A 22,574-nucleotide genomic window follows, 5' to 3' on the forward strand; every position below is an offset into this window, starting at 1 on the left:
TTAGGATGGTTTCCTTGTGGACTAAAGCAAGTTCTGCAGACACTTTTCAGTCCATGGAGCTCCACTCTGTCCTCCTCCAATCTGAAGAGGTTAAAGTCACAGGGAGGCAACTCTGATGAGTCAGGTGAGTAGTGAATAAGATGGTGCACAGTTCAAGCTGTTTATAATGACTGGTCACCCATAGTTTGAGGTCATTATGGCATAACTCATAGAACTAAATCTGGCCTCAGTGGAGCAAACTGTGAATGTGGCAAAAACGACCAACGAGCTCACTACCTAAGCTCCTGTCCTAACCTTGAACATCAACACCCTTTCAATGAAAACACTGTTCGGTCTCCAAGTTGAGAATCTCTGGAGATTAGTTCTCATCAGCCTGATGATAATCCTTACTACAAACGTTGGCTCAGTTTGAGACAGAAATGCACAGTATTAGAGATGGACCGATCCGATATTACGTATCGGTATCGGTCCGATACTGACCTAAATTACTGGATCGGATATCGGCGAGAAATAAAAAATGTAATCCGATCCATTAAATATCAAAAAACACCTCACAAAACTTGCGACATGGAGTAACTCGGCTGATAACCGTAGCACGTCGGAGCAGTGTGCATCACATGATAGAGCGGCTGTGTGTATTTGTAGCCTCGCTAGCAATCCAGCATTTCATCTCCGAGGAAGTTATCCCAGAGAGAAGTAAAGCAAGTGTGTAAGTTCATCTCTGAATGTTCGTAAAGCGTTCCCACGTTAAGCTTGACAACCGATATATTTAGCGACTGCCTCTCTCTCTCCCCCCCTCTCCTGCCGCTACTTCATGAAACTGCTTAATGATCAGCTGATCGGCTTTTCTGTCGCGAGTCCGTCTCTCTTCTTTGTTTTTGGCCCACTTTGCACCAGAAAGAGGAAACCAGCGGCTGAACAACAGCAGCACGTTTAACCTCGATAAGCTGTTGTTAGAATTTATTTAATATTACTTTCTACACCAGGATCGTTTTCTACGTAGCTGACGGCTGGTAACTGTGCAGGGGCGGATCTAGCAAAGTTTAGCCAGGGGGGCCGATAGGGCATGAACAGGGAAAAGGGGGCACAAAGACATACTTATCTTTCTTATTCTCATTTAAAATGTCTCGCTTTTAATAAATAATTATCTGAATCTTACACCCAAAGTTTTAATCTGATGTAAAATGTATAGAAGTCCATTACTGTATATACTAACTGTTAAGTCTAATATACCCTAGTAAGCTTTTGTACTTTTTCCTTTGGGAAGGTACGATCTGTGCAGTTTGCAATTCTGTTGAAGAAAGATATTGAATCTATTTAATTATTCTTGAAAAATAATTTAATTCTGTGCATTTTTTTCACACTGCATCAAATAAAAGTTGATTACTTCGATTAAGCATCATGAGGTGGAGGGCGGGGGGTGGTTCCCTATTTTTTTTTGCTGGGAGTTTGCAACCCTATTAGTTAGTTTGCTTAATATTTCTGCTAAGTACTCTTTAAAATACCAGAATAGGGAGGATGGAGTAGGTAGGTTTAAGTTTATTAGATTGATCAGTGTTGCTGAACTATGAAATATTTTGGGTGCAGTGTATTTTTTACATACAGGTATAACAGAATAGCTTTAGTGTTGTTGTTTATTTAAACTTGAATATAAACTTATACAAAATGCAGCAATATATTAAAAAACAGTTTTATTGATTAAAAAACACACTATATCGGATTCATATCGGTATCGGCAGACATCCAAATTTATGATATCGGTATCGGTATCGGACATAAAAAAGTGGTATCGTGCCATCTCTACACAGTATGGATGTCCTGGCAGTTTCATAGTCCCATCTAAAATTAGCAGCAGCACTGCAAGAAGTCCAGAGGTGCAAAAGCAGATGACTTTAAAGGGGAAATTCCAATCATACATGGTTTTTGAATTGCTAAACTTTCAGACCTCACATGCTTTTATTTATCTGGTCTCAACACATACAACACAGAGCCCGTTAAAAAGAGGTAGTTGAGTGTGGAGCCTGCTTAAATACAGACGACCAAGAAAAAGACCGAGCAATGAGCTACGAAAACGCGGGAGGAATGGTCTGTCCTGTTATGGACAGACCATTATAATGGTTTGTCCTGTTATTTGCTAAGAGGAGGTCACGGTTCCATAAGGAAAATGTAGCTACCAGATGGACTCTGATGAGTCAGCATTCATGTCCTGTTTCATGAAAACTAAAAGGACGTTTACAAGAAGCTATTACGGAGAAAGGAGACATGACTAAGTTATGCCCAGTAACTATGAATAAGACGAGAAATTCTGTAATGCATGAAAAAATAAACCAAATAAAAACAGACGCATACCTTTTTATACATCGCATATTTGTATAAGCATTACAGCAGGTTATTCGTGCCAAGTCTCCATGTTTAATCAAATTCATTAATTAATTAAAAACAAGCCTTGTTTTTTTTTTTTTTTAGCATAAGTCACATCAGGACTAAATATTATCCATGTTGTCCCAAGGCTTCAACTCTCAACGTGACTCAGCTGTAAGCTTTTATCTGCTAATAATTTCCTGGGCCTGTGGGACCCAAATAGGGCATTAATAATTAACCCCAAAAACTTTTACTGATAGGCTTTTAAGGTCGACAACTAAGACAGAACTTTAGGGAGCCACAACCAAGCTGGCAGCAAAGCTCTCAAATGTGCAGAGGTGCTGCTGCTTCAGGATGATTTGTAGGTCTCTTAAGCCTTTTGCACATAAGAGCTCTACTCAGTTTTGCCATTTTCACAAGAAGCAACTTCAAATGTGTTCTCTGTGCAGAGTATGCAGAGGACAGAAAGACATCAGCCCCGAGACAACTACCTGGTTTACTCTTGCATCACACCGACTTACTACTAGGAAGGTTTTAAAAACAACAACAACAACAACCAAAAAAAAAAACCCCTTTCGTGTCCAGTCCAGCTGAACAGTTTCATATTTATTTCCACTATGTAATGTCGCAGGTGTGAGAATGGCTTGTGCTTGCATCAGACCTCAACTGTAAAAATTCCCAAGCACCCTGATTCTGCATGTCGATGTTGTGTGTTTACATGCTAGACAGCCCGCTTTCCCTTTCTAATACAGAGAGCGCTGTTTGATCACAACAGAAGCATTACCTGTGACTAGCACTTTCTCACACTCAAGATGGGAAAACACAAACAAACTCTCTCCCTGACCTTCACAGAGGTTAATCAGGAACAGCAAAATTGTAGATAAGAAACAGCTGAGCATTCAAAACAGTGCTAGACCAGCCAGTGTGTCCACACGCACTCACGCTTTACACACATACAGACGTAAATAAATGACAGCAGAGATGTAAATAACTTACTGGCAGATGACTGAGAGGAACATCAACTTGCCCCAGGAAATCATCTCTAGTCTAGAGGGAAAGAAAAAGGTCACGTTTAGAAGCTGAAATTCAAAAAGAATGACTTTTTGTTTTTGTTTGAGTGTGTCTGTGAAAAGCCCGAAGTATCAGTAGGGATAATGAAGGGAAAACCACAATGTTGAGGTAAGAATCACCAGATTATCCAGCAGCATTTTGTATGTATTAAAGACAGGTGGAAAGAAAGGCAAAAAGAAGTTCATTTCATGGACAGCCCAATCCAGAAATACAGTGACCTCCAGCCTAAGTTGTGAACACATGTGTAAACCTGAGAATCTAAAGTTTAAAGGCAGTAAAGAAAAACTGTTCAAGTATTTCCACGCGGTCTTACTGAAAACAATTGCACTTGATTAGTTATGATTTAAGATCAGCTTCTCTATCAATCAGGACAGATTTCCACATGTGTCCAGACAGAAGGTTCAGAGCGAGATTTATTTATGGACAGGCCTTTTGCAACACTTTATGGGAGAAAAACCTGCGATCCCAGCAAGGAAAAAACATCTACAGCCACCAGATAAAAGCCAAATCAGCTGGACAGAGGGAGAGAAGGGCAGATGTGACCACAAGGAAAAATTTAAAACAGGGAAGGTTTGTGTCTGAAATTTAAGAGGCCCATAGATTTGTCGGTTACCAAGTATGGATTACCTGTCCGAGATGGAAAAGCCCATTCTTGGAAGTAGCCTGTGTGTAGGACACAACTGATTTAGACAACAGGCATAAACTAACTGATTGACACACAAGCTGGGTTCAATGATGCAGTGACAGATTTACGCAAAGACAACTACAGTAGTGCAACAACAACAAAAAAAAAACTACTGACTGTCAATTATACGCTCTCCCACTCACCACAATTACAACAAATGAAATAAAATAAAAAAAACCTTCAGTCTGTTTTCTTCTTTAAAGACTGATTATTGTTAATGTACAACAGAGGAAATTTTCAACATTGTGGCACATGTGAAAGTTGTGGAAACAATTTCCAGGTAAATTAAGTGTGTGGAACACTGTATATATGCTTAATTTCACAATAAAATGTGATACTTGTGGTTACTTAACTTGAAATCAGCAAAAACAAGTTTTCAGAAGGAATGAAAATCAAAAACTGACTTAGTTCTGAAAACATTAATAATACCTCTGGATGAAGAATAAGAACAAGCAGAATTTAAGCCTCTACAGAATAGACTGCATGGCCTGGAAAGGATTTTTTTACACCGATTTGAGGTTAAGGTGTTTAAAAAATTAAAACAAAAAACAAAACAAAACACCAGTTTATTCTGATAAACAAAGAAAAAAAAGAGCTGTGGAGTGACTGCACTGGGCTCCCACCACAGTTAACCGAGCTGGAATTCAGTAGTGAAAAGGTTACAAATGACTCACATAAAAATGATGACTGATTAACGCACAGGCATGTAAACACACACACACACACACACTTATGAACACATGTGAAGTCACTCATCCTCGCACATCCACCCACCTCCACTGAAAAACACTGTAAATGAGCCCTTCTTGGAAACCAGGAGTCACTACTGTGCAAATTACCGCAATGCATGCTTTCAATTTCTAAACCAACCAAACTAAACGATTCACTTACTGTTAACATAACTCATTTAAAGCAGTCCGACATAAGATTCCTCCAAGTTTGAGAGAGCATCAAAAGCAAACTTGACCACAGCATAACCACAACTCTTTTACCACATGATCACATAAACAGCAGTAGCACTGTCACTTCCAGTGTATGATATAAGCAATTGCAATGATATTATCACATGGAAAACTACACCTTCTGGAGACAAACCTGTTTTGTTGTTGTTTTTTAAATGTCACTAACCATAACAAGCATTTCAGCTCTGACCTTATATACGGAGTTGGATTTAATTACAGAGTCATTAAGAGGTCAGATTTGAGTCTGCAGCTGCCTCCCAGGACCAGGTTACACTCTGAGAGTGCGACCAAAGACCAACAGAAGGAAGTAAGGGTGGACAAAGACGGGTGGCTTGAGGTATGAGAAGAAAAAAAAAAAAAAAAAAAAAAAAAAGAGGAAGCTAGCCCAAAAAAGTTTGAAAACGGAACACAAGTAGGTCACCGAAACAATTGCTTTTCACATGCTTCTAATTTTACTCTGGCAAGTTTGGGTGAGAATATAACCGTTTCAGAGATTTGTGGTGAAATATCACTGCAACATCTGTGGATTACAAATGATTTTGTGGTTCTCACAGCACCAAAAATGATAAAATGAAATAAAATTAAAAAATAGAACCCTAAATGCCGCCTGCAGCAACATCTCTTAAATCCAACAAGCAAAAGTACCCAGACAGCGGCTTTCATGGCCAATGTTTATAGGATATTTTGCTCTTCACTTCAATTCACACGTAATGAATGAGTAAAAACCTAATTTATTATAATTCCTAAACACACTCCAATCCTTCAAGACTATAGGAAAGCAGCTAAAGTGCTAAGAACTGGAAATGCTATGAAGCTACAGGAAGATGTGGTGACAGGGTGTTTATGACAAAGGGCAATCTGGAGCAAGTCCAGGCTGGCACTGAGGTGTAAAAAGGCTGTCTCACCTTCTCAACAGTCTCCCTGCTGACACAACTGAATTACAATACCATGCAATTCAGAGAAGTCCACGCTGTCAGAGAAAAGCCCTTCGCAACACAAGTGATTTGAATGCCTCTCACATGCTATCGGACCAAAATAAAAAGCGTGCCCTCACCCCACTCGTCCACAATCTTGCCTCAGGTAAATATAGCCAGCCTACTGGCCTCCAGGAGCTCTCAATGAATGGAAACCGAGGGGTACTAAGGCAGGGCTGTAACGAGGGCATGGCACGGAGGCATAGCCGTTTGCAGCTAGTCCATCTGGTGTGCACACACACAAACACACACACACACACACACGTCATCCCAAGCCCAGTTTTAAAAAGGGGCAATCCAACTCCAGGCAATCAGTTGGGGAAGACCCGTCATTATGGTCTAATTGGGGACTTCCTTGTTGCTTGAGAAACGGGATGCCATGGAGTCTCACATCACTACCATGAGGGGCAAAGGAAAAGGTTCAGTTTTCCCACTAGATTTAAAAACTTTATTTTTTTTAAAATCCAAACCTAGATTGTCTATATCAACACCACCCTTGCCCTTTTCATCATCACCTTTGCTACTGCTAGCGTGCATCTTGGCATCTCCTTTTTCATCACCTGAATAATGTGAAATCACTGGCAGGACTGCATCACAGTATCTGTCTGGATGCAGACTAAGCTCAGTCAAACTGAGTGGGAAGAGATATTCTTTAGCCGACTGGTCACAACTTCTACACATACAAGCAAGCAGAAACCGATGAGGTGCAATAAACTCAAGCTGATGATTAAATGCAAAAAAACTGCAGTTCCTGGAGTGGCCACTTGAGGCTAGCTCCAAAAGAAAAAAAAAGCATGTTTATACTTTTACAAATAACCAATCTGGTTTGTGGCGGGGGAGTTTTTTGGGTTTTGGGGGGGGGGGGGGGGGGGGGGGGGGACGGGACTCAGAGATGAATGAAATCAGTGGTTTGGTCAGATGAACTAAAACATGATATGAGCAAATAGCTTCCTGTTTAGGCGGTCCTTCCTGGAGCTAAACATCTCATGATAAACCTACATCCTGCTTGCTAAATGGTGTAAACCTCAAACAGTCAATGATGGCCCTATCATTTAATTTCAAAATCTACTATATTTAATTTTAGGCTAAAAATTGAGTTTACAACTCTAAAGTGCCATTTAAAAAATAGCTTAAAAGAAACATCTAAAACGTTCTACATCGAAAGTATTTAAAAGTTTAATAAGTAAACAGCAAATTGGGTAACTCGATACACTGATTATAGCATTCTAGCACCAGAGTTGGAGATATGCATAAGACAGGAGAGCAACACCAAAAGATTTCAGGCTTTGAGGAAACCGACGCTGCTTGTGAAACTTTTTGATCATTGTTTGGGCTGCACTGATATGTTAGTTCTTAATCGCCTGCTGAGCAGCTGCAGCGATTCACATCCATACCAGCCAAGAACTGGAGAAGACATGCCGCTTGCCTGCTTTCAAAACCAACAAACACGCTCGAGGTAAACTAAAAATAGACACAGCCAGCTCTTAAAGAGCGCTGACTGCACTTAAGGGTATTATCAAAAACCCCAGTGTCACATTTCTGTGAAACAGAAGGCAACAAGTGCATGGGAACAAATTATCCATTCATCCTTTTCTTGCACAAATAAACTGGCTGACGTGTGTGAGATTTTAAGTCGTTCTGGTTATGAAGTGAAAGAAAAGCAGCATGTGTGATTTAGATCAGCAAGGTTGTCTGTGATTTTTAGGTCCAGGAAAGTCACCACCCTGTATCAGCACCACACAGATCTCTCCCTGTCTAGCCTATATTCTTAGAGTTAAATAGTACTTAAGCAACCACTGCAAATTAGATGTGTTAGACTGGCTTTTTCATTTGTTATGTCCATGACAGTGCTGGACCTCACCCTTTTGGCTACAAGAGGAACAAGCCAAGTCATATTAAACTAAATGTCACATGCCACCCACTATTTTTGGATTTGTTTACTATTCATTCTAATATCAGTTTCTCTAGGAACATTAGAACAAGTCTATAAATGTTACATAACGCTTTTGTAATTCAACAATTTTTCACCAAACATTTCAGAGGCAGAGTATGCTTCTACTAAACTTTTCCACACTCTTTACCTTGGAATTACTTGTCGTTGCTTCATTGCCAAAGCTCACATCCTGATTTCCACCTCCACCCGGGGTAAAATATATCTTGAAATGTGGCTGCCTTCTGGGATTTTCCCCACTAAAGTTTAAAGTACAACCATCAGGTCTGTTTTTTGCTTCTGTCTCCACATCTGTTTCATTCTCGTCTATAGTCTGACTGTCTGCACCACTTTTCTGATTATTATTTTCCACCAGCAGCCTCTGATGAGACGAGCTTCTATGTAATCGAATTCTAGGGTAGCGCACCCTATGGCAACCTCTTGAGCTGTTGGGTCCAGCATCTGTGCATTGTTCTTGTGATGGATCATCCGGTTGTCTGCCCTGCTTCTGATCCTGGCTCTGATTTTGCTGGAGCTGAAACACTAGCCTCTGCTTTGTGCCATTAACACCAGAGGACTGGTCCAGGCTTTGCTGCTGGACAGACCAGCCGGTACCGCCATAGGGAAGGATTCTGAAATGCTGGACATCAGAGCCGTCAGGAGAATTCCTCTGGATGTAGATGGCACCAACACTGATGCCAGGCTGGCGTCTGTTATACGTACAATGACTGCTGGAACCAATACTAAAGACCCTGCGCTTGGGAAGGTTTGGCTCCGCCAGAGAAGATTGCACACTTAAAGAATCAGGGCTGTAGTATGGAGGAGGGGACTGCCGCGGAAAGTTAGCTTGACTCTGTGGTTCGGTATAGGCAGGCGCAGGTCCTGGAGGAGTATAACAGGGTGGTGGGACATCATCAGCATGACCACTGGAATCTCCATTACTGGATCCATTGGAGCGCTGAAGGGAGATGTGCATGGATGAGCTCCTAGTAGGACGTGGCTCAGTGTAGGCGGCAAGCTGGGGTATGAACATGGAGGAGCTGCGTTTAAGCGAAGGCTCAGAGTGGAAACCAAAAGCCGCTGATGGGACGTGCTCCGTAGCAGAGTCCTGGGAAGGCCTCGATGCTGGACGTGGCTGCACGAGGTGTGCCGTGACCCCATCGTCGTCTCGCTGCTGCACCTCAAAGTCTCCTTCCAGTATGTCCGGGGCTGTGTTACTGCGTCCTGAGCCAAAGTACAAACGCAGACGCTGTGCCATTTTCACCTCACGTCCAAATCTCCCGTTGCCTCTCACTTTCTTACTGAGTGGCTGCTGGTTCTCTCCTCTGGCTCTTGCCTCAGTATCCTAACTGTTGCCCACTTCTCCTTTGGCTAGACAACTGATCCTCTTTTCTTCCATTCCCCCCTCCCCACTCCCCTCTCCCAGCCTCTTCCGCAACTTTCCTTCCCACACCAAGCTGAACTGAGAAAAGAAGTACTCACACCACAAAAGCAAAACAGCCACTGCAAAACAGCTGACAACTTTACACAACGCACTCAAAGGAGAGGGAGAGTGAGGGCTGAGGGCTGATGGCTAAGAGGAGGAGGGTGGGGGGTGGGGGGTGTTTAAAAAAAAAAAGGAGAAAAAAAAAAAGAAAAAAGGAGGAGGATCCCTGTATACCAGTCTCTTAGCACCATCAAGCACTAGCGACAGACGGCAGAAATAGCCTGAGCCAAGTGACAGCCAGCATTCCCGACATGATTGGATAAGAGTGGCCGGCACTCCTGGTTTCCGAGGTGACAGTGGATTGCCTGGCAGTCACGTGACTACAAATGGCCCTGCCATCTCCTGTTACGACCCCATACTGCCCTCACGTACCAAATGAAAATCCCCCCAACGACCCCACCTACATCCTGCTTGCTTACTCCTATCCATCCTCCCCTCTATTAACGTGAACTTTTTCTAACCCCGCCAATTCCCCTGCCTCCACATCTCATTAATCTCCTTTCATCTGGCTTCATGAGTTTTTAAACTATTTTCTTCATAATTTAAACATCATCTGGAATTTGATTTCATTTGCTAAAATTGATATCTCAGTAAGAGTAGCTCAGTTTCCCCAGAGTAGCACTCAATATCAAAACACCACTCACCAAGAGTACACCTATCACATTAAATCGTAACTCAATATTATATAACATTGTGGCTCATATTATTTAACAAAAGAAGTTCCCAACGTATTCATCTTAAATACAAGTCATTTCGTCTTTTGACTGTGGATTTCTTTGAATGTAAAAATAAGTTAATAGAAACTTAACTAGAGTGACAAATGGCTGAACTACTGCATGCTCACCTACAGAAACGTTCTTATGACTTTTTTCAGATACATATCGTTGACTAAACACTCTTTTTGGATCAAACTGAACTAAATGGCGAGCAGCTTTGGATTTTTAGGGAGGGGTGAAAGTTTAGCAATGTGATCAAAATGGGAAAGCTGGATAAAATTAGAGCATTATTACGAAAATGAGTGCAGCAATGTTGGCAATGCCAGTCAGCTGTTTATTTGCTCCCACTCAACTCCTTCGGCATTGAACGGTTCCAATCATTCAGTGCTGCCTGCAATCAGCCTGTTCTGGAAAAGACATGCTGTGAACTGAAGGAGCAGAAAGAAATGGAAGGGAAAAGGAAAGCATCAATAACTTCTAGATTCTAGATTCACAGCAAGGTTACTTGTTAATTGATCACCAATTGCCATTTGGTGCCAATCATGTCAAAAATTCAACACCAAGTCTGGAGAATATAATTTATCCTGTAATGTCTTGCAGCTTGGAAACAGAAAAAAAAGAAGCATAAGGAAGTTGGTGCTAAAAATGGATCAAGAAAAAAAAGTGAGATTGAGAGTAAAGAGCAGAGTATCTGACAGATCACAGAACAGCATGGTCCTCACTCGGAAAAGGCATGTCTACTTGAAACAGAATAAACATGCAATGTCTGCCATACACAGCCAAACATTTGACGCTGCTTTTATAGGTCATTCCTTTTGCATCCAAAAGCAGTCCGAGACACAACTTGGCTCTGATCCTAGTCTGTAATGCTGAATGAAATCACGCACAAATTCTAATGGCTAACTCCAAGTTACAACACAGAAAAAGACGCTTTGTATGCAACATACTGTACATTAATGTAAAAAACGCTCCTACAATTTGATTCACCACAACATCATCATGTGAAAAAGTGGGAGTTGGACTACTTTGCCCTGAAGCCAGAGTTAGTGGGGGAGTCATCCGCCTCCGTGCACAGAACTGACAAAGCCCCTATCACAATTTGCCATTTCAGAGCTACACGCTTGAAAAGTAACTGCCTTGTTTTAACCGCTTGGACTGGTTCAACCTATGGCTTAGACCACAGTGCGTCACCTTATCTTTTTCAAAAAACAAGTTGCAACCAGCAGCCTGTAGTATTTCAAACGAATGGAAAAAAACAATAAATATCAAAGGTCTGCATTGTGGACAAGAGGGCATCAAGAAGCGATACTGACTGGACAAAGAAGCCAAAAGAAAGACACTGTAATACAGGAAGACTCACGGCTTGGCAGCCAGTTACACTTAGTGATGACACACTGCCTGCAGTGTTAGGCACAGTCAATAAATGTGTGTCTGTGTGAGAAATGTTATGGGGAATGTTCTGTATAAAAGAAACAAAATGCCAATGTGTGGTCCAATGGCAGCGAGCCCAGCTTGCCAAATGACATAACATGCCCGCTTCAAACTGCACTGTGCTGTAGGTCTATTCAGCCGCTTCTTCAAATTCAACCATCAGTGTCATACATAGTTCTCTTATATTTGTACTATGCTCTAGTACAAAACGAATCCAATTTCTAATCTTATTAAACTGTTTATTAATAAATAGAAAAGTACAAGAAGTCCCTTCAAAGAAATGCTGACCAGTGGTGGGGGAGCTGCCTTGGCACGCACCAAGAGAAAGACAAAAAGCACCTCCTCGGACATATAAGGAGAGGACCGTGCTTGAGGCTGCCTGTGCTGTGCTCTCGTCTCATCCTCTTATACAGAGAGTGTTCACTGTACTGAAGGAAAATTAGAGCTGCACTTTTTAGAAGGGACAGAGTGCAAATGAGCAAGTTAGACATGTGTTACATGCTTAGATCAATGAAATAGTCATGTCTTTATATGGTTCACCTAGAAATAAAACTAGAGATCGTGTTGTTACAAAAAGACACTCCCCAAACAAATCCCAAATGTTTTAACCTCCCACGATGGTCCTCAGCAACAGCCCTGAATCTGAGAGGCCCCGACAGAATGTGCCTTATCCAGCCAAGATCACCAAAACTATGTTGGGCTGCATCCGCTGTTTGTTTTATACAACATCAAACCCAGGACCCAGAGTTACTGAGAAGACATAGGAAACAAATAACACTGCTAGCAGAGCCTTTTGCTTATTCTACAGAACAATGACTCCACGGTGTCAGCAACCACTTCTCTTATGCACGCCTTCTCTGAAGATACTCCAACCAAGGTGACGTTTAGAGCCAAGAGTGAATTAGTAAATTGATTACAAGACCTATTTGTGATGGTTTTACTCACTGCAAGACTTGACAATGTGCAGACATTTAATCTAGTTGTCAAGGCAACTGAGGGCCTAAAAGGGGTTTTAATTTCACAAGTCAAGGAAACCAGTGTTCTCGTCTGTGGGGGAAATCTGAGAAATTTGACATAAGAGGAATGTAGGAGCTGTTCGTGGATTACAGTCTGAAAGCAGAGTACCGAAACTAGCAGTCAAACAAACTGTACGCTGTTTATAATCTACAAAGCCTAAAGCTGAAATCATGTCATGTTAAACCGGGAAAATGGTTCACATCTCAAAAACTGTTAACACACGAGGGAGGGCAGACAAAGTCAATAAAACTTCTTCCAAGTTATTGAAAATCTCTGCGGTATAATGAAAGCAGAACTGTTTGAGACAAATTTAGCAATATCAGTTTTACAGTCATCACATTATGTTTTATTGGCGTAACTGAGACTAGAGAACAAAATAAAGTGCTACTGGAAAACAAATTATCACCATAGGACATTAAATGAAAGACAATATATTGTGCAAATATTTCCAAGGAGAGCAGATTGCACGAAGCAGATTAAACGACACGAGACAACTAAATAAATCTACAAAAGCGGGAATCTTACCAATCTGTTTTCATCGAACACCTCAAAGAGTAGCCTGTGATTCTGTGGACACACCTGTGGGAGCAACAAAATAAGAAGGAAGATGTTAGAGAAGTTGCTTGCTGTTTATGTCAAAGTGTATGTGCATTTGCGGGTAACTGGCTGCTTGCTTTTGTTTTGTAATAATTTAAAATTGTGCAGAGTCTTAGAAGGTAGTCAGCTGTCTAATTATCGAAATAGAAGCCTGAGCTGCACTGCACATTTTACTATAATACACACAAAATCTGTTTCCTTGCAAACAACTCCTACACAATCAGGAGTTGAGCAATCAAAGTTGACACAAAGGTACAGCTTATACTCTTAAAAGGCTGTTATCCATATTGCACATTATGACATCATTGTGTGACTTAACTACCTAACAACAGGAAATGACCAATTTGTATCATTTATTCACCCATGACATCTTATAAACTATTCTATCGTTTTAATTTCACAAAATGTTATTGATTTATCTTCACAAAACTTGAATTATAGATGCGTAGCAGCCACCTAACAATGAACTAAACACCCTCAGTCTAGAGTTATCATATGTATGTCACTATGCTTATAACGTCCTGTTTGATTACAGGGGTGGAAGACGTGGGTTTCATCGCCATGTTAAACTGCAACCAAAGATTCACAGCTATACAACTCCTGCTCCAAAGTAGAGCAATAACAGACTGTCAAAGCAAAAATAAATAAAAATAATAATCATCATTCACGAAAGCACTTCAAAATCTGAACTCACTCTAAAGTAGAATTCTTCGTTCCATTTTGGGTTGAGGGTCTGAAACACAGTGTACAGAAGCCACAATGAATAACTGCATTAAAACACAATAAACAGCATCATTAGTTTACACAGAAAAGAGAACAGATGTATGAAAAGCATCCCACTCAGAATGAGAGAAGAGAGGCCAAGTGCAAAATTAGGCTCTATCTGGCATGCCAACGATCCTCTCTTATATTGTTAGAGGAGGTTTGTAGCAAACTTGCTCCTGTGATAAGAATAAGCCTTCAGATTTACAGGCGTGAGGATTTTCACCCACTTTCTGGATGCATCAGCTCAGCAGTTACACCCCCCCTCCAATCCACTCTCCTTCTGCCTCACACATTTGATGTTTTTATTAGACTGGGAACTAAGTGACAGTTCTCATTAAAATTCCTTTGAGTGTTTAAGTCATTTGAGTCACCAAATGTCAATGAAACCTGAATTTCACAAGTTACACTGAATAATAAACATTAAATGTTTTACAGCAGTGATAAAATAACATCTGTACTAAAACTACTGAGATACCACAATTACAAATTAACTCGCTGTACTTGGATGAACAATATTAATGAAATCCGCAGCTCACGAGGCAAAAACAAAAATAAAAATATCCAGAACAGCCTAACCTCAGCTCTTCTGTGCTCAGGGCATCATCTAGATACTGATGTTTGCCTCAGATTGGCTTTTTATTTCTTTGTCATATCCCATTTTTTTCATGTCATCTTGCCACAAGCCAAACTCTTAGCTTCGACAACAAAGATGCCATCAAAGGTGTCCCACTTAAAGACACATGAAGCCCACAGAAGAGCGAAGCACCACTGCTTCTTTTTCTGCTCCACATAGCAGTGCTATTGTCAGCTATTTATATCCTATAAAGAAAACCATGGCCACTGGCAGCATATGTTTGGCTGCATGTAGGCCTGAGCTGCTTGACTCCAACACAGGCTTTCGTTGGCAGCTTCTTATAACCAACTTTACTACCAGGAAGTAAGAAACTGAGTCAAGCTATGCTTTAAAGTTTAACCCCTGCATATTATAAAGTACAGCCTCAGAAAAGAATAAAATGGAGTGCAGCAGAACCCAATACATTTCAGATCAAATTTAAACCATGCAGCTCAGAAAATTCAAAAATCCTGGAAATCAATATGCACTTCCACTCAAATTACAGCTTCCTTTAAATTGGAAATGTCTCCTGTCCTGGGTTTACAATAATGGCAAGTAATAGCTCCCCCTGCTGTGACCAGATTTCCTCCTCAAAAATAGGCCACGGGGGAAAGAGCTCGACCAGTGTCTCCCTCTATACTGTCCTGAACAGATAAAGGAAGCACTACCTTTTTGTGCCTTTCTGGAGCTTTGCCTTGATTGGTAGGTGTGGGGGTAGGGAGTGTGTGTTGGTATTAAGATGATCTGTGATCCCACACCTGTGACTTTAAAAGGGACTCAATAAGTGCACATTTAAGTGGCTGAAAAGGCCCATCTAAAGTGCAGGTGTGGAAGTAGATTAGTTTGGCAGGAGTGGCCAAGCTAGCCAAGCAATACAAGTAGGTTCATTAGAGGTCATTGGGCTTTCAGGGCTCAGGTGGTCGAGCGAGCTCTCCACTAATATAGGGGCTGGTCATTCGATCCCTCCATGCGCCAAAGCACCATCAGGCAGTACAATGAACTCCAGATTACTTCTTGCATAGCAGTCTGCTGCCATTGGTGACTGAGTGTGTGTGACTAAGGAATAAAGCTACGGCTCTGTTCTCACCTGGAATTAACATGCATCTTGGGTGATCCAATCACAAGGAGAAACCTCCAAGTACAGGTGTGGGAATGCACACGCAGATTTGACTGCTCACACCATATTCAGATATGCCGTGGGCTACACAATGCCATTCGCTTGTTTTAGCAGTGTGTACATAAATTTATCTGGAGCCACATTTAAGGAACGCCTACACAATCAGTGTTCTTCCTACCAGTGGAGAAACACAACGTCCTCCTGCACTAGTACTGGCTAACAGACTTATTCCCAACAATTCTGTTTACAACTGTAAATGTACACGATAAGAAATCTCACCAGCACATTAGTGTGATAGCATGAAATATCTCCAAACTACTGCCCATTTCCCGTTAGTTTCCTCCATTTATAATAGTTCTCCCATTAGCGACAGGTGCCCTGCTGGTGAGACCGGCTGTAAAATTAACATAGAGCAGCACACTGTTTTGAGTCAAGATTAATTAGACTTTAATTTGAGACCCTGAATAATTAAGCAGGTTTGCAAAACTTCTGTAGGCTCCATGTTTATTTGCAGAGTAGCTGTCCACTTGTGACTGCGTCACCCAAGACATAAACAGGACCTCTAAGACAACAAACATCAGACTAAACATGCTACAGTTCAACGCTTCAAAGTCACTGTTTACTTGTGGACTTACCTTTTTAATCGTTTTTGTTTGGACTAGGGCAAGCTCTCTAGTTTCGTCAGCAACATAGAGGGAAAGCTTGACATAAGGATCACTGCAAAACCAAAGCAGAAAAAAAAAGTCGGAAGCATATCCAAATTCAAACCATCTGCTCCCAGCAATAAATATTTACTAAACAGCATACATCTATAATAAGTAGGATACATACATTTCATATTACATTTAATTTCCATATCAAAACAATGATTTCCAAAGTGATAAAAGACCAAAGCAAATTACATATTAGCATACACAAACAAATTAAGTTTTTTTTTCTCAATGCAATCAGTTATAGTTCCAGTGTAGAAAGTTCACACTTAGAAGAAAAAGAAAATTGCGATTGGTGCGCCTTAGTTAGAAACTCCTTCCATTTGAGTATCCTGAGAAATAAAAATCATGTCTTATTGGTAAAGACTGCTAAAAACAGAAACAGCTAAACGTTTTGAGGAGAGCAGTACAAACAATAAGCAGACCATGTGTGACTGTGCTATTTAAAACTCCCCACATGGCTTATTTGAAGGTGCTGACAGGGTAGAAATCTCCAGTGAGCTCTGGTCTGAGCGGCGATCTACTGTTCACTGCGAAGACCAATTAGTCTGCTGATGTTAGTCACAGCAGGCAACACCTGGTACCATGTCACACTTTGCCAAAAGCCTTCCCTGGGAGAACTGACTATTTAAAAGGTCTGTGTACATGTGGAGGGGGTGACTTTGCAAAGTTACATAGTCCTACATGAAACTTTCACATTAAAATTATAGCGCAATTAACACAGAGGATGCTTTTACTTGTGCATTTGTATATTTAAATAGGATATCTAAAAGCATCCTCTGTGTTAATAACTTTTTATTGATCAAGTTAATCAACTAGGTTTACTGAAAGCTAGAGTTTGGGGGTTAAAAAAAAGAAAAACAAAGAGCAAAGCAAGAAAGAAGCTAAGCAACGGCAGGGTTTCTGCACAGACTTTGTTTTTCCTTTGCTCAACCTAATGTAATAAGATATTTGTGCTGCAGAGACAGTTTGATGTGAATTACACTTTTCTGCATTTTCAGGTTCAAATTAGTTTCTCTAGTAGTGTTAGAAGAGAGATGGCTATATTGACATTAGAGATTTATTCAGTGAAAGCATATGTAATACACTTTAATTGGTACCTCACAGTCCACAATTTATAAAAGCAACTGTAACTTATCAACAGATGCATATTACCTGCATTACAAATGAGTGGTGACTTGCCAACTTGATATCTCATCAATATGTAACCTGGATTCCAATCAAGAGAGCCAAGTTCAGACTTTAAATCATTAAAATATATTCACACACCTTAGCTGTTCCCCAACATGATGAAGAGAACTGAAATTAAGTGGTATCAACACAGCTAATATACGTGTTAGCCACCACCAGACACCGTTATCTGTGGTATATAAAGATGATGTGGAAGATAATGTTAGTAGGGCAATTTAGGCAACTCAATAACTGCCTACTACTACAATAACCCTTCCCCTGCTACTTACTCTTCAAACCACTGCAGTCGAGAACGCGACTGCTTCGGCTTCAGATGTCTTTGGTCAAATTAGCAGTATGCTGAGTTGACACAGGTGAACGGTGCGATTGCCGTTTTGTGTCGAGATGATGATTTGGGGTTTCTGGCACGACCCACATGGCACATTTCAGCACCCTTCACAGAATTTACTGCCACAGCATCCTGTAATAACCTCTTGTGGTCTCAGGAGCTACAATTGTGGCTGCTTAGCAAGAACTGCTTAGTATAAGGTTAAATACAGGATTTTAAACACTTTTTAAATATCAAAATATTAGAGAATGGGTTTTAAATCTATTCAGACATAATCAGTAACCATGGCATTAGGACTGACCTAATCAGCAATTCAATTTCACTTCGGATATACCAAAATTAGATTTTGCCTGGCAGCTACAGTGCAGTCTTACTTTCATTTGAAGGAAGCAGTTGAGATAAAACAAAAGAATAAGAACGAAATTAGACGGGCAGACAGACGGATATTGAAGGAGTTGCAAACATACCCTAGGCAAAACAGGTGCTGCTAGTTAACATCTTCAGGAACCCCACAGCTTCTAATTGTGTGTTTGTGTGGTTCTGTGATATGTTGCGACTAAACAAAAACAATGAGACCACTGTATCCCAGCTGCACGGAGACTTCTTGTCTCCTTCCTTCTATGAGCAAAAATCCTTCTACGGGTGAGAGAAAGGCTACTTGTGGTCAACACAAGATTAAAGATACCAAAAGCAGCCGGAATCAAAGCATAGCCCCGTACACTTGTTCTTTGAAGTTACTTCCTTGAGTTTCTCTCATCGCCGCACAAAAACGGTGAAAACAAAACCTCAGAGTGTTTCATTTAATCTGAAACAACAGAATGTAACACACGAGCCACAAAGGAGCACCGACAGGAACACATTTGGAGCAAAAAGAAGAAAAGAACAGGCTGGAACTGTTTGAGCATCTTATGAGGTGACAGATTGCCAAGTCAGCACTGTCTCCTGTGGTAGCTAGCCACACATCAAGACCTCATTCAGTGCACTGCATGACAGTTCAGCTTTCTCCTGAGCCAGGCTGAGCTGTCCTGCCAGCAGGGCATCAGGATGCTAACACATGCACTCTGGCATGCGAGTAGCACTCACACAGTGCTACACATGCCAAGCTCTTCCTCAGACAATGTCTGCATTCTTACAGTTCAGATACATTACTGTGATCAACAGTAGGCACAGAGCTCAAATTCAGAAGAGGCTTCCAGTGCTCCTGTGGTGATTTCAGACAGATATACAGTTTAATATAGTTAAAGTTTTCTTTACAGCCTCATGCAACATGTTACTTTAAAGAATGATGATAAGCAATCTTCAGTGAGTCTGTCCAGCGAAGTCTTGCTACATGTTTTGCATTGCAATCATATCTGCAAACCTACTCAGGCATTCAATAACATGTAGCTAAAAGACCTATAACCGCAAAAAGCGGTCACATGTTAAGATTTAGATCTCTTCAGCTGAAATGCTGTGCCATTTAAGTGACTTACTGGTCATTGCTATTTCTAATGGATGTTTGCGCTTCAGCATAATAAATATTCCATGTTTAGTTTGACACTAGAAAGCTAGTTTCAAATTAAGAAGAAAGTCTCTGATTGGCACATGGAAAAATACGACAACAGCCAGCAGGATGGCAGAGGTGGTGTTGATAGAAGTGACAGCGAGTCATTCAGCATATTATTAGAGCAAAAGCAAAGCTGTGGGTAATTAAAATTCAAGGAGCAGAAGTTACACTGCTTAACAAAAAAAAAATTACAATAACTACACAGAAAGTTATTATGTAACATCATGTAAAAACTGTATTAACAGTCTGTTGCACTTCACAGACTCACACATGGGAAGGGGATATTGATGGACATAACGCTTCAGAGATCATCAAAAGTTTAACCACACTGTGTTCCCACATGTGGGAAGGTATGTGGCATGTATAATAATTAGTCAAGCTCTTTTATCTGGAAGAAGGGTAACAGAGGTGGGTTATGAGTAGGATAGGAGAGGCAGGGTGGAAATCATTGATTAACACTTGAGGTGCAAGGTCTGTAACTAGAAGGAATGTAGGAACTGTGCATAACACTGTGCTGCTCAAGGTTAAAAACGACTGGCTAGAAGGAGAACCCCAAAGAGTGGGGATGCTAAACACAATACTACGACTAAGGCCTGTCTAGTTTTCCTTAAGCATGTATTTCTTCATGTAATGATCCGTGGCGAATCATTATTAGTGAGTGAAGTAGCTGACATGTTTGGCATGACCTATCTAAACTGTGATGATGTGTATGCAATCTTGAAGGTCTCAAAAGACCTAGTTTTGTGAAGGAAGAGAACATGTAGAGCACCAGAAAGAAAGAAGCCCAAGTCCACTCACCAGGCCTTCACAATGACAGCAGGAAAGCAACCTAACACTTCTATTATTAACACAAAAACAGTATCTTCTGACGTGTTCTCAAAAATTCCATGATACGCACCTGGCTCCAAGGATGTCTTTCTTCGCCAGATCAATTCCTGCAATGACCTTAACGCGTAACACTCGTGTTTCATGCTGCAGACAGAGGGAAAGAGATGATGGGTCAAAACATTTAATCAGCTAAGTTAAGTCATCTAAGATATTTCAAGCAGCCAGCTGCAATGAGCTGCCTTTTAAATCAATAAAGCTCACCTATAAATAAATGGCCGTTTGTAACTTGGCACCAAAACTCAAACGCAGTATCCGAAAATATGTAGACACTTAATACGCTAAACCACCTCATGCCAGGCTGTGACTACACTTTTCTCCAAGTCACTGCAGCTGCAATTAATTTACTGGGGAAGTCTCTGACATAGTTAATGATGTTAGCATAACACCAGATGACAAAGTGAGAAGAAAAGGGGAGTGGGGTGCCTTACTGAATGTTTACCTCATGATCACAGTAAATGCTTTGTTTCATAGTATAATCATCAGTGAATACTATCCCCATCTGTTTAGTGTGTGTGAGGGATGTTTTTACAGACAAGCCTCATGTCAGCAGGGTACCACAGAGCTATCAAAGTGGGTTAAATGATAGGGTTCACCTTTACTTCTAATGATTATTAATAAAAAAAATTATAATAAATACAATGTTAACATAAGAAGGCACCTAAATTCTACACCAACATTTCAAACCTGATGTTAAAAATATTTTCTAGCCAATAAAGATCTTTCCCCCTGTTATCATTATTTTGGTGGTGCTGTTGGTATTTGTTTCCTCTTTGCTGTCACTGAAACATTTAAGTCACATAACAAACTAAAAACTTGAAGTGACAGAACAAATTACCAGTGGCTAATACAACCAATATTGATAATCGGGAGCTAATTCGGCCAATCCCTACGTAGATGTTAGAGAAACTAACTTCACAGGGTTCAAAGTGCATCTACGTAACACAGATTCAGTGAATTGCTGAAGCTGAACCCTCTTACATCCTTCCTGGTCAGACTGACAGATGAGTCAAACGCAGGCAGAGTGCAAATTCAAAAATCAAGAGTCACACCCCTATTTCCCCTTTGAGAAACCATTAAAGATATATTTTTAGCTGTCCACCAGGATTATCCAAAAAAAAAAAAAAAAAAAATATTCACACTGCTTGCCATTTGAGAGTACACTGCTCCTATCTCACATATAACAGCTCCCCTATTTAAAAAAATGTTTGGACTCTCATAGATGCCCAATGTTTGACTCGTGACTATGATGCTGCAGTATTAAAAACAAAAACAAAAAACAATAACGCTCGAATTATTTCATAATTAATGGCTACATGCTTTATGTAAATCTGAATGCCATGGCAACACAGTCGTCTACATCCAACTCCTTCGGTGATCACCTCACTTATCAGGCAGCCACGATTACAAAGAAGAGGTGGTGTTTAAATCAGCGGTCGAGCTTGTACCGGGATCGAGCCATCCCACCCGAGAAATCGGTCGGTTTCCCTTCTGCACATCTGGGATTCAACAGAGCATTGCGAGGTAGCGGTTAAGCTCTAAGTCGCCCATAAATTGAATTAAACCGAGGATGGAACGAACCAACAGAGGCTGCTCGACTAAATTGGACTGCTTGGTTTCACGACTGGAGGCACAGTGGTGAAAGCGCTACTGAAAATGAGCTGAGAAAACTAGTGGACACGAAGACAGGGAGGAACTGACAGCTGCCGAACATTACACTGGAATGTTATCCAGGGTAAGGGGTTGTTAGCTTGCCTATCGGGCTAACGCTGGCCATCTCTGGCTGCACCCCTCTTGAAGAGACTCCTGGTTGTAGTATACTTTTTATGGGCCCGGTTGAGTTTAAAGCTTACCTCATCTTCTGAAAGTCCATATATCGGTTCGTAATTCGCAGCCATATAGCCTGCGGTCCACGCTAAATACACACAAAAACAAGCCGCTTTGCAAAGCTAGCTAGCTAGCCTTGAACAATAAAGTCCCACTCTCCTCTCTGTGCCGAGCGGTGAAGGTAAAGTCCACTGTGAAAGCAAGTCCTCGGCACGCCGCGGGTGGTTGGTTCGCAACCGGATAACGTAATCCTTTCCCGCGTGGTCCGTCCAGGACCCAACTTGGAAATGAAAAAAATTTAAAAAAATTACAGTGTGGCGAAATGTTTCGACTGAGGCAAACCGCTTTTGTCAACTCCAAGC

At 41.0% G+C, this 22,574-nt stretch overlaps 1 protein-coding gene across 11 annotated transcripts in view; it reads right to left on the reverse strand.

Annotated features, from left to right (window-relative positions):
- nedd4l (NEDD4 like E3 ubiquitin protein ligase) overlaps positions 1 to 22,574 on the reverse strand; it is a 44,477-nt gene extending 21,903 nt beyond the window's left edge. For 3 of the 11 annotated variants that reach the window (XM_063478362.1, XM_063478363.1, XM_063478361.1), the window contains exons 1-6: positions 22,239 to 22,574; positions 20,399 to 20,472; positions 16,361 to 16,442; positions 13,925 to 13,963; positions 13,159 to 13,212; positions 3,358 to 3,408 (exon numbers count right to left, since the gene is read on the reverse strand). In XM_063478362.1, the coding sequence (XP_063334432.1) occupies positions 3,358 to 3,408; positions 13,159 to 13,212; positions 13,925 to 13,963; positions 16,361 to 16,442; positions 20,399 to 20,472; positions 22,239 to 22,283 (345 nt within the window). In that variant the 5' untranslated portion in view covers positions 22,284 to 22,574. Of the gene's footprint in view, positions 1 to 3,357; positions 3,409 to 4,059; positions 4,096 to 8,134; positions 9,373 to 13,158; positions 13,213 to 13,924; positions 13,964 to 16,360; positions 16,443 to 20,398; positions 20,473 to 22,238 lie in introns of those variants that run through there. The other 8 variants (XM_063478353.1, XM_063478357.1, XM_063478352.1 and 5 more) reach the window with 4 other exon arrangements.

This window comes from Pelmatolapia mariae, linkage group LG7 (assembly GCF_036321145.2).
Source record: "Pelmatolapia mariae isolate MD_Pm_ZW linkage group LG7, Pm_UMD_F_2, whole genome shotgun sequence".
Classification (NCBI taxonomy): Eukaryota; Metazoa; Chordata; class Actinopteri; order Cichliformes; family Cichlidae; genus Pelmatolapia; species Pelmatolapia mariae.